Here is a 23,024-nt window from a genome sequence, read left to right as displayed (position 1 = left end):
CTTTCACTTCTTCCTCCCCCAAAGCTGGGTTTGCACATCCCTACTCTGTCATCTCTTCTATAAAAACGTCCTCACTCTCAGGTGCAGATTTAATCTCGCCCTGTCCTCCTCCGGCACCTTCCCAGACTGTTAGTAGTACACTGCCACATGGAGGTCATTATTGCTCTACATGGTCTTCTCCTTTACTAGACTGAATTCTTCGAATCTGGGACAAGGTCAGTTTTTACGAGAGAATGCCAAATGCATAGTAAGTGTTTCAGAAATGTTTGTAATTTGAGGTATTTCTCAATCTGATAGTCCCATGTCAGTGAGTAGCATGACCTTAAGTTCCTCTTAACTGAAAAGAAGAAAATATACCACACTTTGTTTTCACACAGTCAAGCACTGAGAAGCATTGAACTGCTTCTATATATGAAAACATTCTTATAGTGGCACTGCTTGACATTTTATATAAGCAAGCAGTATGCTGAAGAAGGTAATGTACAAAACAGAGAGAAAGGAGGTGAGAACACAAACAATTCAAGAGTGGGAGACACATTAATGAATTTTATAACTTCCGAAGGTGCATGGGCCGGCCCACCTTTTTTGTCATTCTTCCTTTATAGAACCAAGGGTTCCGCCTGAAAGGCATGAATGGGAACTGTAACTGTCCTGGACAGTAGAGGCAGGGGCACGGTCATATAAGAAATGTCCTAAAACTAGGGTAAACATGCAATTTTCTGTCCAAACCAGGATCTTTTGAGAGGGAAGGGTAGTGATTAATAACTATGCCAGGACAACAGGTATAAATTGGGACTGTGAGGGGTAAACCGGGATGTATGGTCACTGTATCAAAAACCATTTTGTTCTTTTCCCCTGCATTTCAAGAACACTACTGGAGTTTTCTCAGGGGAGGGAAATTTTCACTGAACAGACTACCAAGGTCATCCTGAATTGTTTTTTCCTTAATAAAATGCCTTAGCAGTGCAGGTTACATTTCTTTAATGGTCTTAGGCATCCCTTAGATGACAAAGAGGTGAGAGATAACATATCTTAACAGATGAATAAAACTGCATTTCCTCACTAATTCCTATGAGATGTCAGTTTTAGCTGTGGGGGGAATATGCACGGTATTCAATGATTTTCCACTTATTAAGGTAATAAGCATCCTACAACATTTGGAAGATTAAAAAACAAAGTAATGTGTAGGAGGAGTGTCTTTGCTTCCCTGGTGGAAGTGTGCGGGATGTACATTGATAATTCCTTAATGCTAATGGGTGGAGCACCTGTCAATCCCCTACGCGTGGCCGGAACAGCAGACTATAGCTAGGAAATAAGCCATTTGCAAAGCCAATGACTTTGTGCACTTTATGTGATGATCCATCTATAAAATTTTTACTAACTTTGATGAGAGGCATGCAGCTGAATTTTCTTCTTTGCATTCCTGAGTGGGCATTGTATTCTGGGCCAGATAATCAACGTGTCGTTCCTTTTATGCCCCTTGCAAATGCCAGAGATAGGAAATCTTCTTTGTTAGTTATCCCCCGTCTAATATTTGTTCTTGTGAGTCCCTTAACATCTTCAAGGTCAATTTGAAAACATTCCTCTTTCATAGTTACATGTCATCTGATGTACCATACAGTACTATCTTTATGTGCATTTATTCTGCAGGGCATTCTCTATATTATGTGAGGAGACTTTTGTAAATCTAACAGTACAGGCTGATTCATTCTTATGAAACTATTTTCTTTGGAAAGTTTCTGAGAAAATAAATTATGGTAAGAAAAGAGGCACCTTTATAATTTTCATTAGCTAAAGTAGAACAGGTACAAAGCAAAATAATATTAAATAATAATTCATAAAATAATGATGCCTTCTGTTCTGAAAAGCAAGTTGCTTCCTGTAGAAAAATGTATCAAACTAAATTATTGATAACTTTCTCTGAAATTCCTGAACATCACAAATATTCAGACACTTCCTTATTTCTAACTGACCTTAGATTACAACTGTTTTTCATTTTTCCCCAATAAGAATCCACAGAGAACCATAATGAATTAAAACTACATTAAGTTTGCTGGTAGAAATGATATTTACAATCTACCTCTACAGAGAAAAACATTAATGTATGCTGCAATGGCAGAGCTGAAACTGCTGACAAGGATGGCTTAAAATGACAGAGGATATCCTCCAAAAATCTTAATCGTAAATTGCTGGGCTCCTAACTTTGCAAAAATGAGAAAGAATTGCTTTAAGAAAAATACAGAGTGTCTTTGCCCTGTGGGTCATTTACCCCCTTACCACCACCTGGATTGGAGCTTTAACGCACTCCTGGAATAGCACTGAACAATTTGAGACAGATGTGGAAAGCTGAATTTAAAAGGGACAGATTAATGGTTATTTATGAAAGATTGGAAGTTTTCCCAAGTTACAATGCCCTAAACACTTTCAACGTATGCATGAAGGTGCTGTGGAGATTACTAAGCAATTTATCACACATGGGTAATGGCCAGAGCAACTGTCACCTCACCTAGTCCTGTCAGAAATGTATAGTCTGGGTATGTGGGGTAAGAAGATAGACGGGGTAGCCATGAATTATGGGAATCTAGGCAAATATACAAATTAGTTTACTGACCAGATGGATGGATGGATGATGGATAGCTTGTACCAAGCACTATTTCTGGAATTATTCTGACAGGCTTTGAGAGTACGTGCAATAGAACCAAAGGACTGGAAAAGGAGAGAAGCAGGACAAAGACCCTGTCTGAAATTGAACTTTGGTAAGGATCTGTGATCCTAGCTGCCACCATAATGTAACCATTGTTACCAGTTAAATATACATCAGTGCTAGTTCTTAGAAAACATAGAAAATCACTACCATACAGTAGGGAGGTGGCATTGGGAGAGCTCATTCTATTTCCAGCTCTGCTATAAAAGAACTGTATAACCTTAGGCAAATCTCCATGGTAAAACAAGAATGATGACAAGATCTGCCACACATGCCTCACTAGGGTAATACAAGGATCAAAGAATTAACATGTCTGAAAACACGTGATGATTGCTAAAAATAACTATTTTCTATTTTTTCCACAATACTTTTTGATTATTCCCAATCAATTTTCTCACTTCTAAATTTTTTTTGTTGGCTGTTCATGTGTTATTAAAATAGAAATACCTAGCCTGGTAATAATCCCACCACCCTCCTTATATTTAGACAAGTTTGCTAAGCCACAAGTAACACAGACTCCCGTATAACTTTCACCTGAACAAGAAATACTACATTCAGATAGTCCATTTCCTTATCTCAAATGTGCTAATGTTTTCATGCAAGTATACACATTCTTTCATCATTAACTGCTTACTGTATGACAAGTAAGATGTGCATTTTTCCACCAGTGAACAACTTGAAAATTTGCCAAGCATAATGTCATAGGGTTATACCGAATGGTCATTACAATGAATTCCAAAATACTCATGCACATATACAGAAGAACAAAAACACAGTCAAGTGCTTTTATCATTTGTTAGTCAAAAGAGAATAGGATTAACTTTCATCCAGTGCATAAACTCCTGAGGTTTTTCAAAAGACTATGTAAAATTCATATTCCTAATCTAGTTCATTTGTAGTTACATGGCTGTCATAGGCTTAGAATTCCAAATAACTTAAAAAAAAAAAAAAACTTGTATCTTGGTCTAGAATTTTTGAAATTAAATTTATTTTCAATTTATAAGCGTTTATAATTGCATCACATCATCAAAACATACAAAAGCCTCGATTATATTTGATGGCTTTTTGAGTGCACACAAGATTGTTTGTGTTTACTACATCACTGAGATTCTGTCAGAAAGAAGTGTCAAAAACTCAAAAAAAAAAAAAACCCTAAAAGTTGTGAAACGTACACTAAGAGAAAACCCACTAAAAGCCATAAGTTATATTTCTACACTTATTATATGTGGGATGAATATAATAGCAGAATGATACTTTGCAGAACATTTTTCTTATTATCCAAAAGATGTATTCTGTGGGGTTCCTGGATTTCTCTAGCAGGGAAGGGAATGCGCTAGTTTTTCGTGTGTTGAGGCTTCTTTCTAAAGTCTTACTAGGTAAGATATTGTACATGATGTAATCCTGAATCAAAATTTAATAAATCTATGTTTCTGGTGAAGGAAAGAAAAGAACACCTTTGATGAAAGAAAAAAAAATTAGCAAGCAACAATCAATCTGAATGTAGGTAGGCCAAATCCCAAGTGGTTACTTATTACAAAATCTGGAAAGAACAAGGATCTAGCACTCTTGGAAGAAATCCTATCTGGGGAGAGGCTATATAACCCAAAAAGTAAACCAGGGCTTGACAGAGGTCCAAAATATAGAAATTCGTTTTTCTAATCCTGGCAGACAACTAATGGATGTTTTCCTATCCTTGGTGATTTTAATCTTAAGTAATCACAAAGGAAATATCCTGAGTAATAGCACAATACATATCAAATGCTCAGAGCAGCATTAGATATTTTTAAAGAATTTAATTTTTACTAATTACTGCTTTAATGAAAAGTGTATTGACTACCTGATAAGTATGAGGGATTATACTACATACTAGGGGATTAAAAATGACCAAACATGGGTATTATCTTCAAGGATCTCATTCAGATTATGTTGGTTCCTTAATTAGCTTTTGCTTTGGTCATTTTCATAGAATTCTGGACTAGAGAAAAAAACCTAGGAGGTAATAATTTGATATGGATCGACAATTGGGAGCCCGATGTTCTATTCCTGGCCTTCTGACCCTTGAGTAAGTCATATAATCTTTTATGGCTTCAATATTCTCACCTGTGAAATGACAGGGTTTGACCCAAGGGTTTTTTTGGGTTTTTTTTGTTTTTTTTGACCCAAGAGTTTCTGAGGTCTCTTTTACCACCAAAGTTTTTTGCTTATATGAGCACTTTTCCTAATTACCTACAGTTCTCCAGTCAGTTACTGTTACTAAAAAGTATCTGATCCACAAATTCTTAATTAGGGATATTACGTGTCAGTAATTGAATCTGTTTGCACTTATTTATAGAAGATAAAGACATTTCAGATCCTAAATGACTTTAATTTTACCTCAGTGTGAAGTCCTCTATTTTCCAGGGTACACAGAATTGACTTGTTAGAAATGACATTCATTCATTCACTCTTCAGGAACTCCAATTACCATGAACAATTAAAATCCAATATATGTTATAATCTGAGAAATTATTTGGACCAAAGTCTTGAGGGCATATGCCTGTGCACACTCTACTGAAACCCCTTGTGGTGTCAAATCAACAGTCATATCAGATGTAACTGTGGATTGGTGGTGGTCCACTGAAGGTATTCTGTGAGTGACACACCCTTGTAGTAATTATGGCAGAATGCAGCTTCTATGGTAATAAAATAACAGACGAAAATATACCACAACAGAATTTCTCAGAACTATCACCCTTAATGATGTTGCTTTCTATTGGGAAAAAAAAGACTTCACTGTCTAAACTTCTCCTTAGACAGTGGTGTCTTCCCCTAGGTACATTACAACCTACATCTTGCCCTGTACCAAACATAGGAAATATACAAGTGAAGAGCTATTAACCAAAAATGCCCATCTTGAGAGTTAACAATTAGGACCTCACCCACTTTGTCGGGAGCTTGCCAATTCCCACAATACAGTCTGTACACTTGGAAACATTAGTGCAAACCCAGTTTATGATCTATTCAATCAAAGCCAGTTGGCAATCACCCAGGGAGAATGTTTCTTATGGGCCTTCAGTAATGTCTATTATCATCTATAATCATCTCTCCCGGGCCTCCCCTGTTCTATTATAGTCACGCTCTGCCTTTTTCTTCTTCCCTGTAATTAGGGACCCTGATTTAATGCAATATTTTGAGGTAAACACCTGTCAAAATAAAGGTCTCATGATTGCATGACATACTATTACCAAATAAGCTGTATTATTTTCACATGGCTTTTTACCCCCACATCCACAATTTCAATTCTGCCGTGGCTTCTCCTGACTTTATACAAGGAATGGGCAAGTGGTGAGAGGAAGTTCAGAAGCCAAGTCAAGGTCAATTGAGGAACACCCTGAAACTATGCTCCAGCACCGCCTAAAAAGGTATCCCTGTGATGATGAAAACCAAGTTTGGGATTTCACAAGGAAATGCTCTGGAGCAGGATTCTGAATGGGGAAAAACACAGTTCCCAGAGATGTTTATCCTATGGTTTATAATGCCAAAGCCATGAGCCTTTTGGTATCAAGAATCAGTTTTCTTAACAAAGAAGATTTGATTCTTTTAAAAATCTTTTGTTCATGTTCTTATTTGCCTCTGATTATGATACAGCCTGGCACCTGAATTTTAGATCAGGAAAAAAATATATATATATAGTTTTAGAAAATTCTATCATAACTAATATTCCTGTGTGGTCTAGAAGAAACTAGAAAAGTCTCTTAATGTAGAGCAAAGGAAAAGATTCCTTTGAAATGATTTGGCTACTAAAGTTGCAGGGAGAGATGTCAAGGAGAAAAGACCTACTAACTCCACTCCACTGTACCTCCCTTCCCAGACCCCAGAGGGTTTCTGGACAGGTCATGTGTTACAGGACAGATTGCTTAAGGCTTTCAACACAAAAGGTCAATAGCGCCTACAGCTGAGTCCACAAGTACGCAAACCATTCCCTAAGCAAAGTTTTCTGTAAACCCCTGTCTCGTGTTCCTTCCTGTTCTCCCTCCCTCTCCTTGAGCCATCTTACACCTTCCTCAACCAACCTCACTCTAAGAAAAAGGCTCATGATTTTATCCTTTTTTATTTACACTAACTATTCCCTTCAGAATTTATCATTTGTGCTTTTATGTCTAATTAGGAGTGAAAAGTTTACTATCTGATTAAAGAAATTTCAAGAACTGGGTACAAAAATTGGGAGGGCAGAGTGGTATTCTATGAGCCTACACATGTTAGTGGGACTCTTCATATGAAACATGGGAAAGACGAAATGTTTAAAAAATTTTTAAAAACAATCATTTTCCCACTTCTGGAAAATGAAGCTTATCGTTCAAATTCATTAGCCGTTATACAGAAATATACTTTTTCTCCTTTTCAATTTTCTTTCAAGTTTACTTCCTATAATTTTCATAATATCCCTGTGAGTCATTTAGGTATTAAAATCCTCATTTTATAGACGAGGAATTTAAGGACATAAGGTTAAATAGCTTTAAGACTTTTCTGAGAGAACAAAGATAAATTTAACTCTGACAAGATGAATATTTTAATGGTCTTTCAGATAACATCATAAAGTATAATTTAAGTTCATAAACAATGAATTTGAAAACTTGTAAATAACATAGTATAGAAATAGCAGCTCTGAATAGCATTATTCATTCTAGACCTACCACTGAATGCCTATTTTATGCTAGGCACTGGAGATAAAGAGATGAAAGCCATGGTTCTTATCTTTCTGGAGTGCTCTAACCAGGCAGGGAGAACAATGAACAGACCATGAGGATACACTAGAAGTGTTATGACAGAAACCCTTTGGTTCAGAGAAGACCTCAAAGGAGGTGCCCCAAAATTGACCTTGATGGGAAAGAAGGATTTAGCTAAGAGAATGGGAAGTAGAAGGGAAAATTCAGACAGAAGGTAAAATAGGAATCAATAGCTAAAGGTTTGAAAAAAAACATGTCTTCTATGAAAAAGATACTCCCCAAATGAACCCTGAATTTTTTTTCCAGGTTAAAATGAGGAAAACATATCTGTTAAAAAAAAATCGCCTGGACAACTGAATGGTCAATTATAAGCAGTAGAACTGTAATCAGTGTGCCAAAAAAATATATATTTTTTTTCCACAATTGCCTTTGCTAAATATAGCAGGCATATGGAAGTAAAATTTCTTGACCTGGTAAACTAAGACAAGGGTTCACCTCCTGCATGCAAAACATAACAACAGTGCGTTAGGGCTAAGATGGTAGCAAAGGGGATTAAACAAACAAACAAACAATTTTTATTCAATTTAGTTAACATACACTGTATTAGTAGTTTCAGGGGTAGAATTTAGTGATTCATCAGTTGCATATAACATCCAGGGCTCATTCCATCAAGTGCCCTCCTTGAGCCCATCACCCAGTTACCCCATTCCCCAACCCACCTCCCCTCCAGCAACACTCAGTTTGTTTCCCAGAGTTAAGAGTTTCTTAAGTTTGCAAAGGGGAAGTTAACACATTCTTGCCCCTGGCCAAGTCAAGAGCCACCCTCCCCCATCTTGCCTCTGGAAGCAGGGTAAGGAGGAATGCTTCCCTCAGGACAATCTCTCAAGTTCTCTCCAAACTCAGCATTTATCTTCTGACTTTTCAATTTTCCTTTGAAGCAAAGAGTTAAAAAAATTTATAAAGCAAAAACTTCTACATAAAGCAATGCTGTGTTTCCTGATTGTTCTACCAAAGAAGAACTAAACTGTCTTTAAAAATATATTTTTTTTCTTTAGAGGTGTTAAGAATTATAAATGATTCTCCTAACAAAGGTAGAAGAGTCTAACATATAGAACTAAGGCAGGAGAGGAAGAATGAAGGGGGGAAAATCAGAGGGGTAGACGAACCATGAGAGACTATGGACTCTGAGAAACAAACTGAGCGTTCTAGAGGGGAGGAGGGTGGGGGAATGGGCTAGCCTGGTGATGGGTATTAAAGAGGGCACGTACTGCATGGAGCGCTGGGTGTTATACGCAAACAATGAATCATGGAACACTACATCAAAAACTAATCCTGTAATGTGTGGTGATTAACATAACATAAAAAAAAAAAGAACTAAGGCAGGAGACCAGAAGTCTGAAATAGAGTCTAATTTTAATTCTGCAAATGCCAACTTACATAGATGGATGATAAATTTGGCCCTTTAAAACCACAATTCTAATTCACCCTCTTTACGGAGATTTCTATGAATTAATCAGAATGTGTGTAAAAACATTTTCACTCCTTAGAATAAAGATCATGTAGATGCATGATTTGTAAGTGTGAAGTATCACAACTATTTTCCTAGGTTATTTAACTTTCATTGTGGATAAAAATATATATTTTTGGCACACTGATTACAGTTCTACTGCTTATAATTGCCTTTTGGTTCCAATTAGCTTACAAAATTCTCCCTGTGGAACATTTGGGTATTCATAAATGACAATGGAGCAAATAAAACCCCATGATATAGGACACAGAATCCTCATTGTTTCATAAGCTTTATTCTAAGAAAAAAAAACACATAAAGCTCTTTATTGTAACACACACACACACACACACACACACACACACACACACACACAGACACACACACACAAAGACCCCATAGATGGCATGCCATGATTTTACATTTGCTTGTTTCTTTCTCTTGCCCTCTCTCCCTCTCTCCCTCTCTGATAAGTATAATCTGTATCTCTTCTGGGAAGATAAAGTTTCTAATAGGCATAGTCTCAGCATGAAGGATGTTTTCCTTCCTTACTAAGTCCTTATTATCACATACTGAAACAACTTTAAAGCAACAGGTTTATCATCAGTCCGATGACATGACCAGAACAATTCCATATGTTATTACTCAGTAAAAACTATGCCTTACACCTGCACTAGGAAATGTACTCTAAATGGCCAATTTCCTCTTTTATATTCATTTCACTTGAAGACAATGTTATGAAACTTTCAAGGAAAGAGAAAGAAGACAACAAAGACAACAAAGTGTTGCCAAAATGAATCCCTTCAATGCAAGGACCGTACAGAGAATATTTTTACAGCTCAATTGTCAACTCATTGTTTGAAAGAAGTTATAATGAAAATGCAGATACCCACTCACTTTGATAGCATTAGAAATTACTGTTGTTATAATAATAATACAGACTATAATAGCTATTCATAGAAAGTTCCTGATAGAAAGTGGAGGATAATTTGTATTCTCTGGACATAGAGTATGTAGAAAACATGACAGTCTACAATAAAATCCAACTTTCTACACTAATGAGTAAAGTGACTCACTTGAAAAAACAGAGGAGAAAACAGTTTAGTTTTAAAAGCATAATTTCTTGAAAATTTCCAAATAAGCCAAAGCACTTAACTAGTACAAAAGACATTTTTGAAATTCAAAAGCAAAGTCACTGTAATATTGCAATAACTAATCTAGATTGTTATCCACAGTTTTAACTTTACATGTATTTGTAACAATATGATTTTAAAAGGGTTAACACAAAACTCAACATGGAAACCAGCTGCATCACCTATCCTGAGCTTTCATCATTCCTTAGGTCATTAAACCACAAGGTGAGAAGCCAATTGTCTTTTTTTTTTTGTGATCAGTACAAAACATGAAGTCAGACACAAAGTACTTGGACGGATGAATGGATGAATAGTAGGAGCTACTATTTAATGAGCACTGGGCTAGAACTCTTTCATATAGCATTTATTTTATTCTGTATGCATTTTACAGATGATAAAACCAAGAGTAATCCATGTAAGGTCATAATGCCAATAGATGGCAGAATCAGTAACTACTACTCAGCAAAATGAGCTACAATTTCCTAAATTCTAACACAGAAAAGAAAAACAATTTATTTTTCTGGTGCTAATTATGTACAATCTCAAATGAGACCAAACCAACTGGGTAGGGTACAAAAAGGAGGTGCCTAAAAACTATCTTCTCAGAAGCAATTAAATACATGCGCGCGCGCGCGTGTATGTGTATCTCCAGTGCAGAGTCACGTCCTTTAGGATGCAAACCATAAAGTGCTTGTCTTCTTTGAATATGACTATCAACAAAGTAATGTACATGGATCCATTGTAAGCACACATACAAACTCCTATAACTTCAAAGGATCAAAACAGCAACATTCTTTACACATTTAGATCCAATACAGAGGAAAGACGTTTGTTCAGAAATTTTTAAAACATGTCATTCTAAATCATGCCACTGAATAAGTACACAGAGTAAGTACACATCCAGACCAGTTTCCTAGATATACCTTCCATATGTACAGTCTGTAAAACAAAAGCTGATTTTATCATGATAGCCTTGGAGAACTGCAAGATGTGAATTATCTTTTGAATCAAAGAAAACACTTATATATCAAGTTCAGTATGAAGTCTGTAGCAAATATATTTTAATTGCAAACTAGTTCTTTGAAAATGTTCCCTTTATTTGGTAACTATCAGACACAAAGTACTGAGTTCACTGTAACACCTTATCTTGTAGCTATGCTTAATAAGTTGGTTTGCTACCAATGACCCATGAGTCAGCTGGGAATAATGTCATAACTCCATGAACTCAATTGGATCACCCTAGTCAATGACTTCCATTAAATTTATCTAGGGTTCTGCTGAACCCAGACCAATTGTACCCTGATCTCTGGAAGTGGGGTTGTGTGTTGACATTATTGCGAAGCTCCCAGATGACTCAGAGTTGTGAGCACAGCTCTGGTCCAGCCCTTGTCCTGTAACGAAAGCCACGTAGTGATTAACTTGACCCAAGCCATATAGCTGGTTGGCTACAGATGCATGACTTGAGTCAGGTTTTCTCACAGTACCACTGCTCCTTTCAGTAAGGCTAGAATCTGTTGGCTAAAAAAAGCTAAGTAGTACACATAAGACAATTCTGACTCATGTTACATCCTTGTTGAAAACATTAGATGAACTTTTAATTTATCTCTGAAAACTCAAATATATTGCTAGCTCCCAGCAAGCATGAACGGGTCTTCTAAAGACAGGAGACATAATATCAAACCAATAATTGGAGTTGATAATTGAAATGTGAGCAGTGTCTGAGTAGTGAGTATAGAGTTGACACTCAATATATATTTGCTGATCTGAAATAAATGTGCTAATTGTTTTTCTCTGCTGTAGACGTTAGCCTTACTTGTTCCTATTTACGATCCTCTCCTCAACAGATATACATTTTGTCATACAATGGTCTCATTTCTCTTATAATTTTCCTGAGAGTTTCCAAAGCCATTATACTAACATCATACAAGAAAAGCTTCATGCTTCCAGGCTGTTGAGAAGAAATGACAAATAATAATGTCTTTCTTATCATCTAAAAAGAATAGGAGGCAATACAATTTAGTAAAAAGAACACTGGGCTTCCAGTTCTTCATGTAAGGATCTTGCAAGTCATCACTCTGCTAACAAGTAAAACACTGAATAACTTGGAAAAAAAAATCAGCAATTCTTCTTGGATCCCTAAGAGAGAGAAAGACACAAGACAAACCTCAGCCCCCAGGACTGGAGAGACAGACCGACAAACACAGGGAGTCAGAGCTTATCAGAGCAGAGACTCCCCAGCAGAAACTGCTGTGGGATCCAGTGCCAAGGCTGGGCTAGGAGAACCTGAACCGATATTGACAAATTGCTGAAGGTCCAGCGCTTACAACTTTGAGAGTTAAACAGTCCAGGGGGACCAGTCATAGGGGAAACCCACAATATTGTAAGACTACCCTTAAGAGCTTGGCCAGATTCATAACAGTAAATATGAGAAAAATCCCCAGCTTCTGGAAGAGGGAGGGGAAAAGGCACTCTGCTTTTTTTTTTTTTTTTTTTTCAAGATTTGTTTGAGAGAGAAAGCAAGCGTGCACGCATGTGAGTCGGGGGAGAGGCAGAGGGAGAGGGAAAGAAGCAGACTCCCTGATGAGTAGGGGGGAGCCCCACATGCAGGATTGGCTGTCATGACCCTGAGATCATGACCTGAGCTGAAATCAAGAGTCAGATCCTCATCCCACTGAGCCACCCAGGTGCTCCCACTCTGCTCTTAATAAGATGTGCCCTCAGGAAAAACTAGTTAAAGGAAGCCTGACCTGCTGGGGTATTATCAGAGTCTAACTGACCCAGGGCAAGGAAATAGTCAGCTCTAGCTCACTCTACCCATCTTGTCCCACCATGGCAGGGAGAAAAAAAAAAATGACAAACAACACTTGTGAAGTTCATTGTCCAGAGGCATAGGCTCACTAAAACAGAAATATATCTGGGAAATCCCTAAATATTTGGAAACTAAATAATGCACTTCTAAATAACCCATAAGAAAGTTAAAAAAAAAACATAGAAAGTATTTCAAGATGAACAAAAATGAAAATACAACCCATATCAAAAATTTTTAGGAGGCAGCAGAAGTAGTACTTAGAAATTTACAGCACTAAATGCCTATATTAGAAGAGAATTCTCAAACAAGTGAGGACCTTAATAGAAAAATAAGAATAAATTAAACCCCAAATAAGAAGGCAGTAATAAAGAACAGAGCAGAAATCAGTGGAATGAGAAATAGAAAAATAGAACCAATGAAACAAAACCTCATAAGTTCAATAAAATTCATAACCAACTAATTAAATTGATCAAGAAAAAAAAGCAAAGACAAATTACCTATGTCAGAAACGAGAGGTGACACTGCTAGAGTCTACACAAAAACTACTAAAGTTCACTCAAAAAGAAATTGATAACCCGAATAGCCATATATTTATGAAGGAAACTGAACTGTAATAAAAAAAAAAATTCCTGCAAAGAATACTCCAGGTCTAAAGAGCATTCCTGATAAATTCTATGAAACACTTTAGGAATAATTAATGCTGATTCTAAAAAAACTCTTTCAGAAAATTTAAGAGAAAGGAATAGTTTCCCATTCATTCTTTGAGTGTTAAACTATTACCGAACCTGAACAAAGACATTATAAGAAAACAATAAATAAAAAGGACAATATATCATAACAAGTTGGGGTTTATTTCAGGAAAGCAAGATTGGTTAGACATCGGAAAATTAATGTAATACACCAAATTAATAAATTTAAAAAATGATAAAATCATTTCCATTGATGCAGAAAGAGCATTTGGTAAAATCCAACATGGATTACTGATAAAAACATTCAGCAAACTAGGCCTAGCATGGAACATCCTCAACTTGATAACAGGTATTTATAAAAAACTACAGATAACCTCATAACTAATGGTAAAGGACTTAATGGTTTCCCCTCCTAAGATCAGAAATAAAGCAAGTATGTACCTTTTCCCAAATTCTGGTAAACATTTTCCTGGATGTTCTAGCCATTGTTATAAGGCAAGAAAGAAATAGAAAGCATTCAGATTGCAAAGGAAGAAATAAAACCATGTTTATTCACTGACAACATGATTGTCTATATTTTATTTTTTTAAAGATTTTATTTATTTATTCGACAGAGAGAGACACAGCAAGAGAGGGAATAGAAGCAGGGGGAGTGGGAGAGGGAGAAGCAGGCTTCCCGCTGAGCAGGGAGCCCAATGTTGGGCTCGAAACTAGGACCCTGGGATCATCACCTGAGCTGAAGGCAGATGCCCAACGACTGAGCCACCCAGGCGCCCCTGATGGTCTATATTTTAAAAATCTGCTAGAATTGGGGTGCCTGGGTGGCTCAGTTGGTTAAGTGTCCAACTCTTGATTTCGGCTCAGGTCATGATCTCAGGGTCGTGAGATCGAGCCCCGTGTCATGCTCCATGCTCAGCAGGGAGTCTGCTTGAGATTCTCTCTCACCCTCTCCCTCTGTCCCTCCCCCGACTCATCACTCACTTGCTCTCTCTCACAAAAATAAATCTTTTTTAAAAATCTGCTAGAATAATTCTAATTTAATTAGAATTACTATAAGTGAGTTTAACAAGGTTGTAGGGTAAAAGATCAATTTCCAAAAATCAATTATATTTCTATACACTAGCAATAAATAGAAAATGAAATTTTAAAGCCATCATTTACAATAGTATCAAATGAAATATGAAATAATTAAGGATATATGACAAGAGATATGCATGTCCTTCACTCTGACAACTATAAGACATTGCTGAGAAATTAAAGACCTAAATAAATGGAGAGATATATCATGTTCATTGGTCAGAAGACTCAATATTGTAAGATGTCAGTTTTCTCATACTGATCTATAATTCAATACAATCCCAATAAAAATTGCAGCAACCTGCTATTGGTCAGATAAGATGTCTCCAAAATTCATATGAAATTCAAAGCACCTAGAAGAGCCAAAATACCTTTGGAAAGAAAAAATCTGGAGGACCAACACTGTCTGATTTTAAGACATTATTTGTTGCAATAATCAAAATAACATTGTATTAAAGATGGAGAGAGATCAGTGGCACTGAATAGAGAATCCAGAAACATACCAACACATACACAGACAACTGATTTTCTACAAAAGTGCAGAGGCAATCCAGCGGAGAAATACTGTCTCTTCAACAAATGGTGCTGGAACACAAGGATATCCATATGCGAAAAAATGAATACCATTCTTGAAAAAAATGAACACATACTCAAAAATAACTCAAAATGGACTATAAACCTAAATATAAAGCCTAAAACTATAAAACTTCTAGAAGACAATGCAGGAGAATATCTTTGTATCCCTGGGGTAGGCAAATATTTCTTAAATACAATGCCCATATGCATGATCCTTAAAGTAACAAATTAAACTCGACTACAGCAAAGTAAAAACTTCTGTTATATATACAACATTATTAAGATAATAAAAAGTCAGGCAACAAGCTAGGAGAAAATAGGTGGAAATAATGTATTTTATTAAGAACTAGGGGGCAGCTGGGTGGCTCAGCTGGTTAAGCATCTGATTCTTGATTTCAGCTCAGGTCAAGATCTCAGGGTTGTGAGATCAAGCCTGCATCAGGCTCCGCACTCAGTGGAGAGTCGGCTTGAGATTCTCTCTCCTTCTCCCTTATTGGACTGTTAATAGTCAAATCTCTTAGAAAAATAGTTTGGTAATCTCTCAAAAAGTTAAACATATATCTACATGTGATCCACCCATTCACCTTTCAGTATTTACCTAAAAATGAAGCATATGTCCATATAAAGACTTATACTTGAAAGTTCATAGCAGCTTTATTTGTAATAGCCCCAAACTGGTCATGATAGGCTAAAGGATAAATTGTGCTTTACCCATACATAGAATAATAATAAGCAATATGAAGAAAGAACTTGTTTCATTTAGTGTAACATCCTCCAAGTTCTTCCACACTTTTGCAAATGGCAGGATTTCCTTCTTCTGGAAGTCTGAGTAAACACACACACACACACACACACACACACACACATCACTGAGGGACATTGGGTTACTTCTGTGCCTTGCCTATACTTACTTATGTGAAGAATCTAAAATAGTCAAACACATAGAAATAGAGAACAGAATGGTGGTTGCCAGAGGCTGGTGTAAAGGGGAAATGGGGCAGTATTAGTCCAAGGGCACAAAGTTCAAATTGTGCAAGATGAATAAGTCCTAGTGATCTACTGTACAGCATAGAGTCTGTATTTAATAATACCGTGTTATGTACTTAAAAATCTGCTAAGTGGCTAGATCTTAAACACTATTACATAAAAAAAAAAATGAAGAGGGCAGGGGGAAACTTTTGGAGGTAAAGGATAGGTTTATGGCATAAACTGTGGTGATGGCTTCAAGGATTTATACTTATCTCCAAGTCTGTCAAGTTGCATACGTTAAATGTATACAGTTTTTTGTATTCCAATTATACAATCAATAAAGTGGTTTTTAAAAAAAGTAAGAACTATTGTTACACAAAGAGGCATGGTTTAATCTCAAAAAAATTATGATGAGTGAAAGAAGCCATACAAAAACTAATATATACTATATGATGCACTATATAAAATTCTTTTTTACGTACTCTATAAAACGCAAACTCATAGTCTGAAAGCAGAACAGTGCTTGCCTGGGGATTGAGGAAGGGCAACGTAGAAGCAGGAGGGAAAAATTACAAAGAGGCACACACAAAAACTTTGGGGGCTGGTTTTTATCATCTTGATTAGTGATGATTTCACTTGTATATTCATTCATCAAAACTTACCAAATTATACACTCAAATATGTGCAGTGTACTATGTATTGCAACACTTTTTTTTTAAAGTGGCATTAGTGATCCAAGTAGGAGTAGTTTCTGCAGGAGACTACGTTATAAATAGTGCATAAGGAAAGAGAGACCAAGTACAGATTACTCTCTCAAGAAGTTTAGTTTTGAGACTGGAAGAGGGAGTTTCCACACTAACATAACAAGACCGTAGGTTGAGTTAATGTGTTTTAAGATGGGAGGAGCTTAAGTATATTTATTTGCCACAGAAAAGGAGCTAGCGGAGAGAATGGAGTTGAAAATGTAGGAGTCAAGAGCCAGCTGATGAAATGTGGGATTAAAAAACCATGAAGAAAAAGAAGTCTTGAGTAAGAGTAATCTTACAGGTACACATGCACTTATATGTTTTGTTTTGGGGTGGAATGTACAGGACTGGACTGAAGAGTGGGTAGAATTTCAGTCTGCCATTCTATCTCTTCCACTTTTGGAAAGAACAAGGTATGAGAAGGGTAGCCTACTAAAGAAGAATAATGGAGTTTTGGAAAACTCATTGGCCACAGCATTGGCTACAGTGCTTGGAGATAAATGTTCAATCTAGGAGCATTCATCTGTAACAAAATGGCAGACCATAAATAGTTTTAAGCCAACAAAATAACTATCATTTATACATGTACACAATGGATTATTATCCACTAGTTCTTCCCTGCTCTCTCCACCCCTAACTAAATTTCACTTATGTGCTAATCTTTCTCTTAAGCCCACGCCCTTTTCCCTCAACACACAATAGATTTTTAAAGAACTCTTTAATTTTATTGGGATATATTTCTAACATACACATGTAAATTGAGAATACTTTCGTGAACAGCAATGTTCTACCATCCAGCTTTATCAAATCTTAACACTATTCCATATTGCCCTCACCTAACACAATCCTTTGACCAAATATAGGCTTCCTGGACAAGAGAGATTTCATCACCAGCAAACATCAGCATGCTCACTTACTTTTCACATTTCATACATTTCATGAATAATGCCCAGAGCACCTCTGAGAACTTCAGTATTTCTGTGGGTAGGCACAAATCAAATATAGCCAGAAATGGCCACTGGCAAGTTAATTAGGTGGTTCCCTGAAATGAACCGTTAATATGTTAAAGCAATGCAAATTAGATCATACCCCCACAGGTCCTAGGTTTGGAAAAAATGCTCTGGCAAAGTATGAATTTTTAATAAAAATGGTAATTATGATTCCCAGCACTGATCCCATTTTTCTTTAGTGTTCTAATGTTCACCACCACTTTGGCTTTGGTAAACATGGGAAGGCTAATAAAAAATATTTTTCCCCATCTCATGTAAAATTTCTAAAACTGAAAGCGTGCACTTTCTAAAGAAAGAGCTTTATTCTTCAAGCAGCAATAAATCATCCATTAAGAACAAAACCAAACCAAACCGCTGTCATTTGGATCATACCTGCCAAAACAGACTGTGTGCATCTCCTCTCAAAAGTTCAACTGTATCCCCTGCCTGGATATGCAGTGGGGGTCCTTCATGAAGAGCTGGGGGCGGTGCTCCAGTATAGTTCTTAATGACCTGCATCTTTGGTAAACCTGAAAATAAGCAACACAACTTTTAGAATTGAGAAAATAATGACATGTGAATCCTGAAAGTACTTTAAAACAAAAACAAGGCTATTAACATTAAAAAGGTTTAATAGCACCAAGGCCAAGTAAACATTTGAAGTAACTACAATGGAATGCTTTTCAACCTTATTATTTGAGAAGGTAATGGAATAAGACACATATTTATCCCCTAATCCCTTATATACTTTTCCTCTGCCTCACCATCAATCTCTTTTTCGTTGAAAAAATATTTCTTTCAGCTGATGCCTGCTTCATAAAAAACACATCACGTACAGTTTAATAGAAAAGAATCAATTTTTTCATCAACCCTATCCTTTCTGCCTATTACTTTCCTCTTGGGCATTGGCTGATTTCATCACTAAGGAGGCTCACCCTTTCTGTGTATGTATCACAGTGCCCAGTAGAAGGCTCATATCTTAAGGTTATCTTTGTAATTCAAAAGCAAAAAGGTGATGGATGTGCCACTGCAATACTTAAGACATTTATATGGAGAAATTCTTCAGGCTCAAATTTAGGCTTGCAAAACAGACCCAATAAAAGGAACATGTCTAAGCCAATAGCATCAACAACACTTGGAATACAGGTCCATCCTTTTTCTTTTTATTTCGAAGAACATGCAATGAAGGCCTCAGTTCAATATTTCATTTTTGAGAGCAGCTTCAATTGCACCCAGGCCTAACTACACCAATATTGGTCACAAATGGACAACTTCACAGTCACCTTTTCATTTAGAGGTAAGATGCTCCCTCCTGTGAGCGAGAGCACTCAAACATGATATTTGGTGCACAATCAGGAACTCAAGCCATTGCTTATTACACATCAAGACTCTTTATTCTAATGATTGACCACAGTAAAGCTGTAACTGGCTGGAAATGCTGCGCCTGATAGAGGAGGAGCATGTGTGATGGTCGTTCAGTTCTAGATGTCCAAGTTACCTAGGAAACGTTGTCCAGGTTACACAGACCTCAATATCTACATGGAATGCTCCTGCAAACAATTTAATAGAGTCCTCACGATCCTTTGTTCAACAACCATCCCAGATGGGAGAAAACAAGTGCGGCTGTAAATTAGGCAGAACTTAGTTAACACTTTCTTATCCACCCATCCATCAGAAGGCAGGAGGACAGAAAAACGTTGGGCCCTTCACCCCAATTTAGCTGCTGTAGCTGCTAAGGCATGTTATGAGTTGCTACGGTTCCCCTTTGTGCCCCAGAACCCCTGAGGGGATGACTTTCATCCCACATCTCTCATGGAGTGTTTCCTGACCAGATGTGGTAAGGTGGCGCCCTTAGGCAAACAGCAGACTTTACTGTCTTTCCCCAAAACAACACTCACTCAACAGAACTCTTCTCAGTCAAGTGTTTATCAGACTTGATCTCAACACACTGTATATGCCAGGAGTACAGAAAGAGCTTATTTTATGCTTTCTATCAAGTTGCTGTTGTTTATTTTATATGAAACCTAAATATTTCCTGCGCACAACTGACTTAGAAGTTCGAGAGACGGAAGAGGATGCAGTCTAAAGTAGAAGTTTTTTAAACAGAGATTGGTCTGAACGATAGTTGTTCCATGTTGGGGGGCCAGAGTTGTGGTTAGCCCCAGTTTTATGGAGCATTTTTAAGTCAAGGAAAGCATTTCATTCAGTAGGCGCCCTTGATAATTTTGCTTTTATGTCAGTTTTAAAATAAAGGCTGAAGGCAAGAAACAAGTTTTTTTAAACCTGAAATAACTGATGTGGCCTCGGAGACTGGGACCAGTAAAGTGCTTGGAAGGGCTCTGGCCTTCCCTGCAGTTGTCTCTGTGGCCAAGACCCACCAAGACAAAATCAAGCAGTGAGTGATGGAAACAACAGTTCTATGATTGCCAACATGCCCAAGTTAGGCCATTCTCAAGAAAATGCCTGAAAACACGTCAAGTATCTACGGAAAAAAAATTAATGACATTTGACCAACCAAATATAAATTAGGGATTAATATATGGCATACCCAGGTGACAAAGAAGGCTGTGAAATGTAAGGCATGGAACAATGCTGCCTTATTTATCTTTTTTGATGGACTGCAATGCCCCCATTACACATGGCCTACTAAAATCCTATTTAAAATTTAAATCTTACATGTATTAATATACTCTGGTCAGGAAACGAGACCTCAGTAGTCTTAAAACTTACTTAGAACTAAGTCGTCTTTGAAATGATGGACTTGATTTTTACAGTCTTACTTATTGCTAATTTTTTCATTTACTGTATCTCTTCTGCTATGACTTTCTTCTTGGTTATGAACTTCATTTGGGAAGTTGATCCAGTAGCACACTAGCATAAGGTATGTTGCTGACCTCATTCCTAAAACAGAATTGTGTGACCTTTGCCAAGAATGATGGCTGAGCCTGGGTAATTGCCAAAAAGACATTGCTACTAACCTGAATTCAACCATAAGTGACTTTCAAAATACAGCGTTTACTTGATTCATATGTTTTTTTGTGGAATGAGTTAGGAGTTTATAATGGAATTCATATTTTTTAGTCATTTGTTAGAATAATCTCTGGCTATTTATTTCTGATAGGTCAGCACTTCCCATTTCAGGATGATCTGTCATCAGGACAACAGGGCTCCAGAGATCAAAGAATAAAAGGGATCGAGTAAGGCCACTGTGACATGATGAATTCTGACACCTTGACCTTGCCTCTGGTGCTTGCATATAATAGGAGTTCTATGATACTGGTGTTACGAATGGTTTATATTCCTTCTATTTAAAAAAAAAAAGAAAAGAAAGACACAGTAACATTGCTAAGAAGGTGAACATAATCCCATTAATGGATAAAAATGAAATTAAAATAAGAAGGGAGAGTGGGTTAAACTTCATGTCAGCACTCAACCATCAATATAATTGTTAACACAATCTGATGCCACAGCAGGCATCACACCTCATAAATGAGATCAAGAATGGAGAAGAAATTAGATTTACACATACTCATATTTCAAATAGCCATTTAGTGTTGATTTACTGCAGGTTTTCTTCTCTCCTTATAAAATATTCCTAACAGGTTCTATCCTCTCTTTAAAAATGTCCAGCACAGAACATTCACTACATGTCCTTATGATAACTCATTGTTGGGTATAGTTTATTAACAAGCTCTATCTAAAATTTACTCCAAAATCCCTGTGTAACTTCTCTCCATTGACCTGCCTCCTTCCATCTGGAGTTATGCTGAAGGTGGCAAATCTCCTTTTTATAGATTAGCCTTTCAAAATTTGTTCAGGCTTAAAATCCCTGGTTATTCACATTTTCCTTTAGCTATCCATATTTCAAGGAATTCTGAGATGCGAAAATGTTATAAATCTACAAAAGTAGATGACAGTTTCCCTCATTAACTATGACCAATCAGAAATAACCAGAAGTTATTCTAAAAATTGATTTTAAAAATATAAATTCCATTATATTATAAAATCACAACTCATCCCAGAAAGCTGCTTCTTTCCTCTTGGGTAAACACAGACCCAAGCATTGTGTAGTTACTTCCTGCTCCAGAACAGCATTTATAATGGATAGGTTGGTACAGTTAGAGGGCTGCCCATCAAAATCTGAAAATTTATCGTGCAACAACCTTCAGATATTAAATGCAAAATAATCATACATAATTTCAACATGCACAGTTAAGCAATGTAGGAAGTTCCCAAAACTTTATATAATTACTTATCTTTATCTAAAGGAATATAATTAAAATGGCTAAGACTAGCGCTTCTGCCAAATGTTATTTTAGCTCGTTTCATTCCCTACAATAAATGCTTTGCTGTATAGCTAACTACACATCCTTGATATATAACTTCTGGACAGTTTTGCCCTTTAACTTTTGTTCACACTAGTTATTATACTTAGTCTTAAATCAGACAAGGTCCCCAAGTCATGAAGAACTAACAAACTGAAGAATCGGCAACATTAAAATTATGGCTATATTCCAGCAATAGTTATCAGGTTCCAGTTAAATAAAACTGAAGCCAGTGTAATTACAAGGCATTGTAGAGTTTTCCAGAACAATATGTAAGTGAAAGGGGATCTGAAGCAAGATTTCCTTCCAAATTTGAATCCAGTGCCACTAAGAATGACACACGCCAAGAAATTTTTTAAAAATAATTTTTTTAAAGTTATTTCTAGGTAGAACCCTGTTTGAAAGTTTGCCAGATATCAACTATTTCACTGACAATTTTCCCATAAACCCTCAAACTTCAATGAACAGCCTACTGTACCACTATCAACCACTTGGCTTTTAAAAAAGAGTGATGGCCACAATATAGATTAGCGTTTATACACGATGCTGATATCACTGTCCTAATGCAACGGGCTTCCCTAGGCGATAACTTAGAGAAGAGTGCTATGTACTAGATAAATGGACTGTCAGTAATGTGCTGGCCTTTCACCGCTGAGGCGTAATTTAAAATCTAAACACAGCCACATCAAAAAATAATTAATTCTACAAGATGTCAGAGAATGTAGTTGGTTTATCCTGGGAAGCTGATTACAAGCATCACATATTCATTCATTCCTTCAATGTCCTGAGCATTC

General features: G+C 36.7%; 1 protein-coding gene across 3 annotated transcripts in view; it reads right to left on the bottom strand.

The window, feature by feature from the left end:
* The window catches only part of VAV3 (vav guanine nucleotide exchange factor 3), a 364,407-nt gene that overhangs the window by 45,330 nt on the left and 296,053 nt on the right, over positions 1–23,024 (bottom strand). For all 3 annotated transcript variants that reach the window (XM_073896219.1, XM_073896217.1, XM_073896218.1), the window contains one exon: positions 18,299–18,435. In XM_073896219.1, the coding sequence (XP_073752320.1) occupies positions 18,299–18,435 (137 nt within the window). The remainder of the gene's footprint in view (positions 1–18,298; positions 18,436–23,024) is intronic.

The sequence above is a fragment of the Callorhinus ursinus genome, unplaced genomic scaffold (genome assembly GCF_003265705.2).
Source record: "Callorhinus ursinus isolate GAN/ISIS: 27379988/994484 unplaced genomic scaffold, GSC_fseal_2.0 scaffold9, whole genome shotgun sequence".
NCBI classification, from domain to species: domain Eukaryota; kingdom Metazoa; phylum Chordata; class Mammalia; order Carnivora; family Otariidae; genus Callorhinus; species Callorhinus ursinus.
The sequence above is the reverse complement of the archived record's forward strand: the minus strand, read 5'-3'. Positions and strand labels throughout refer to the sequence as shown.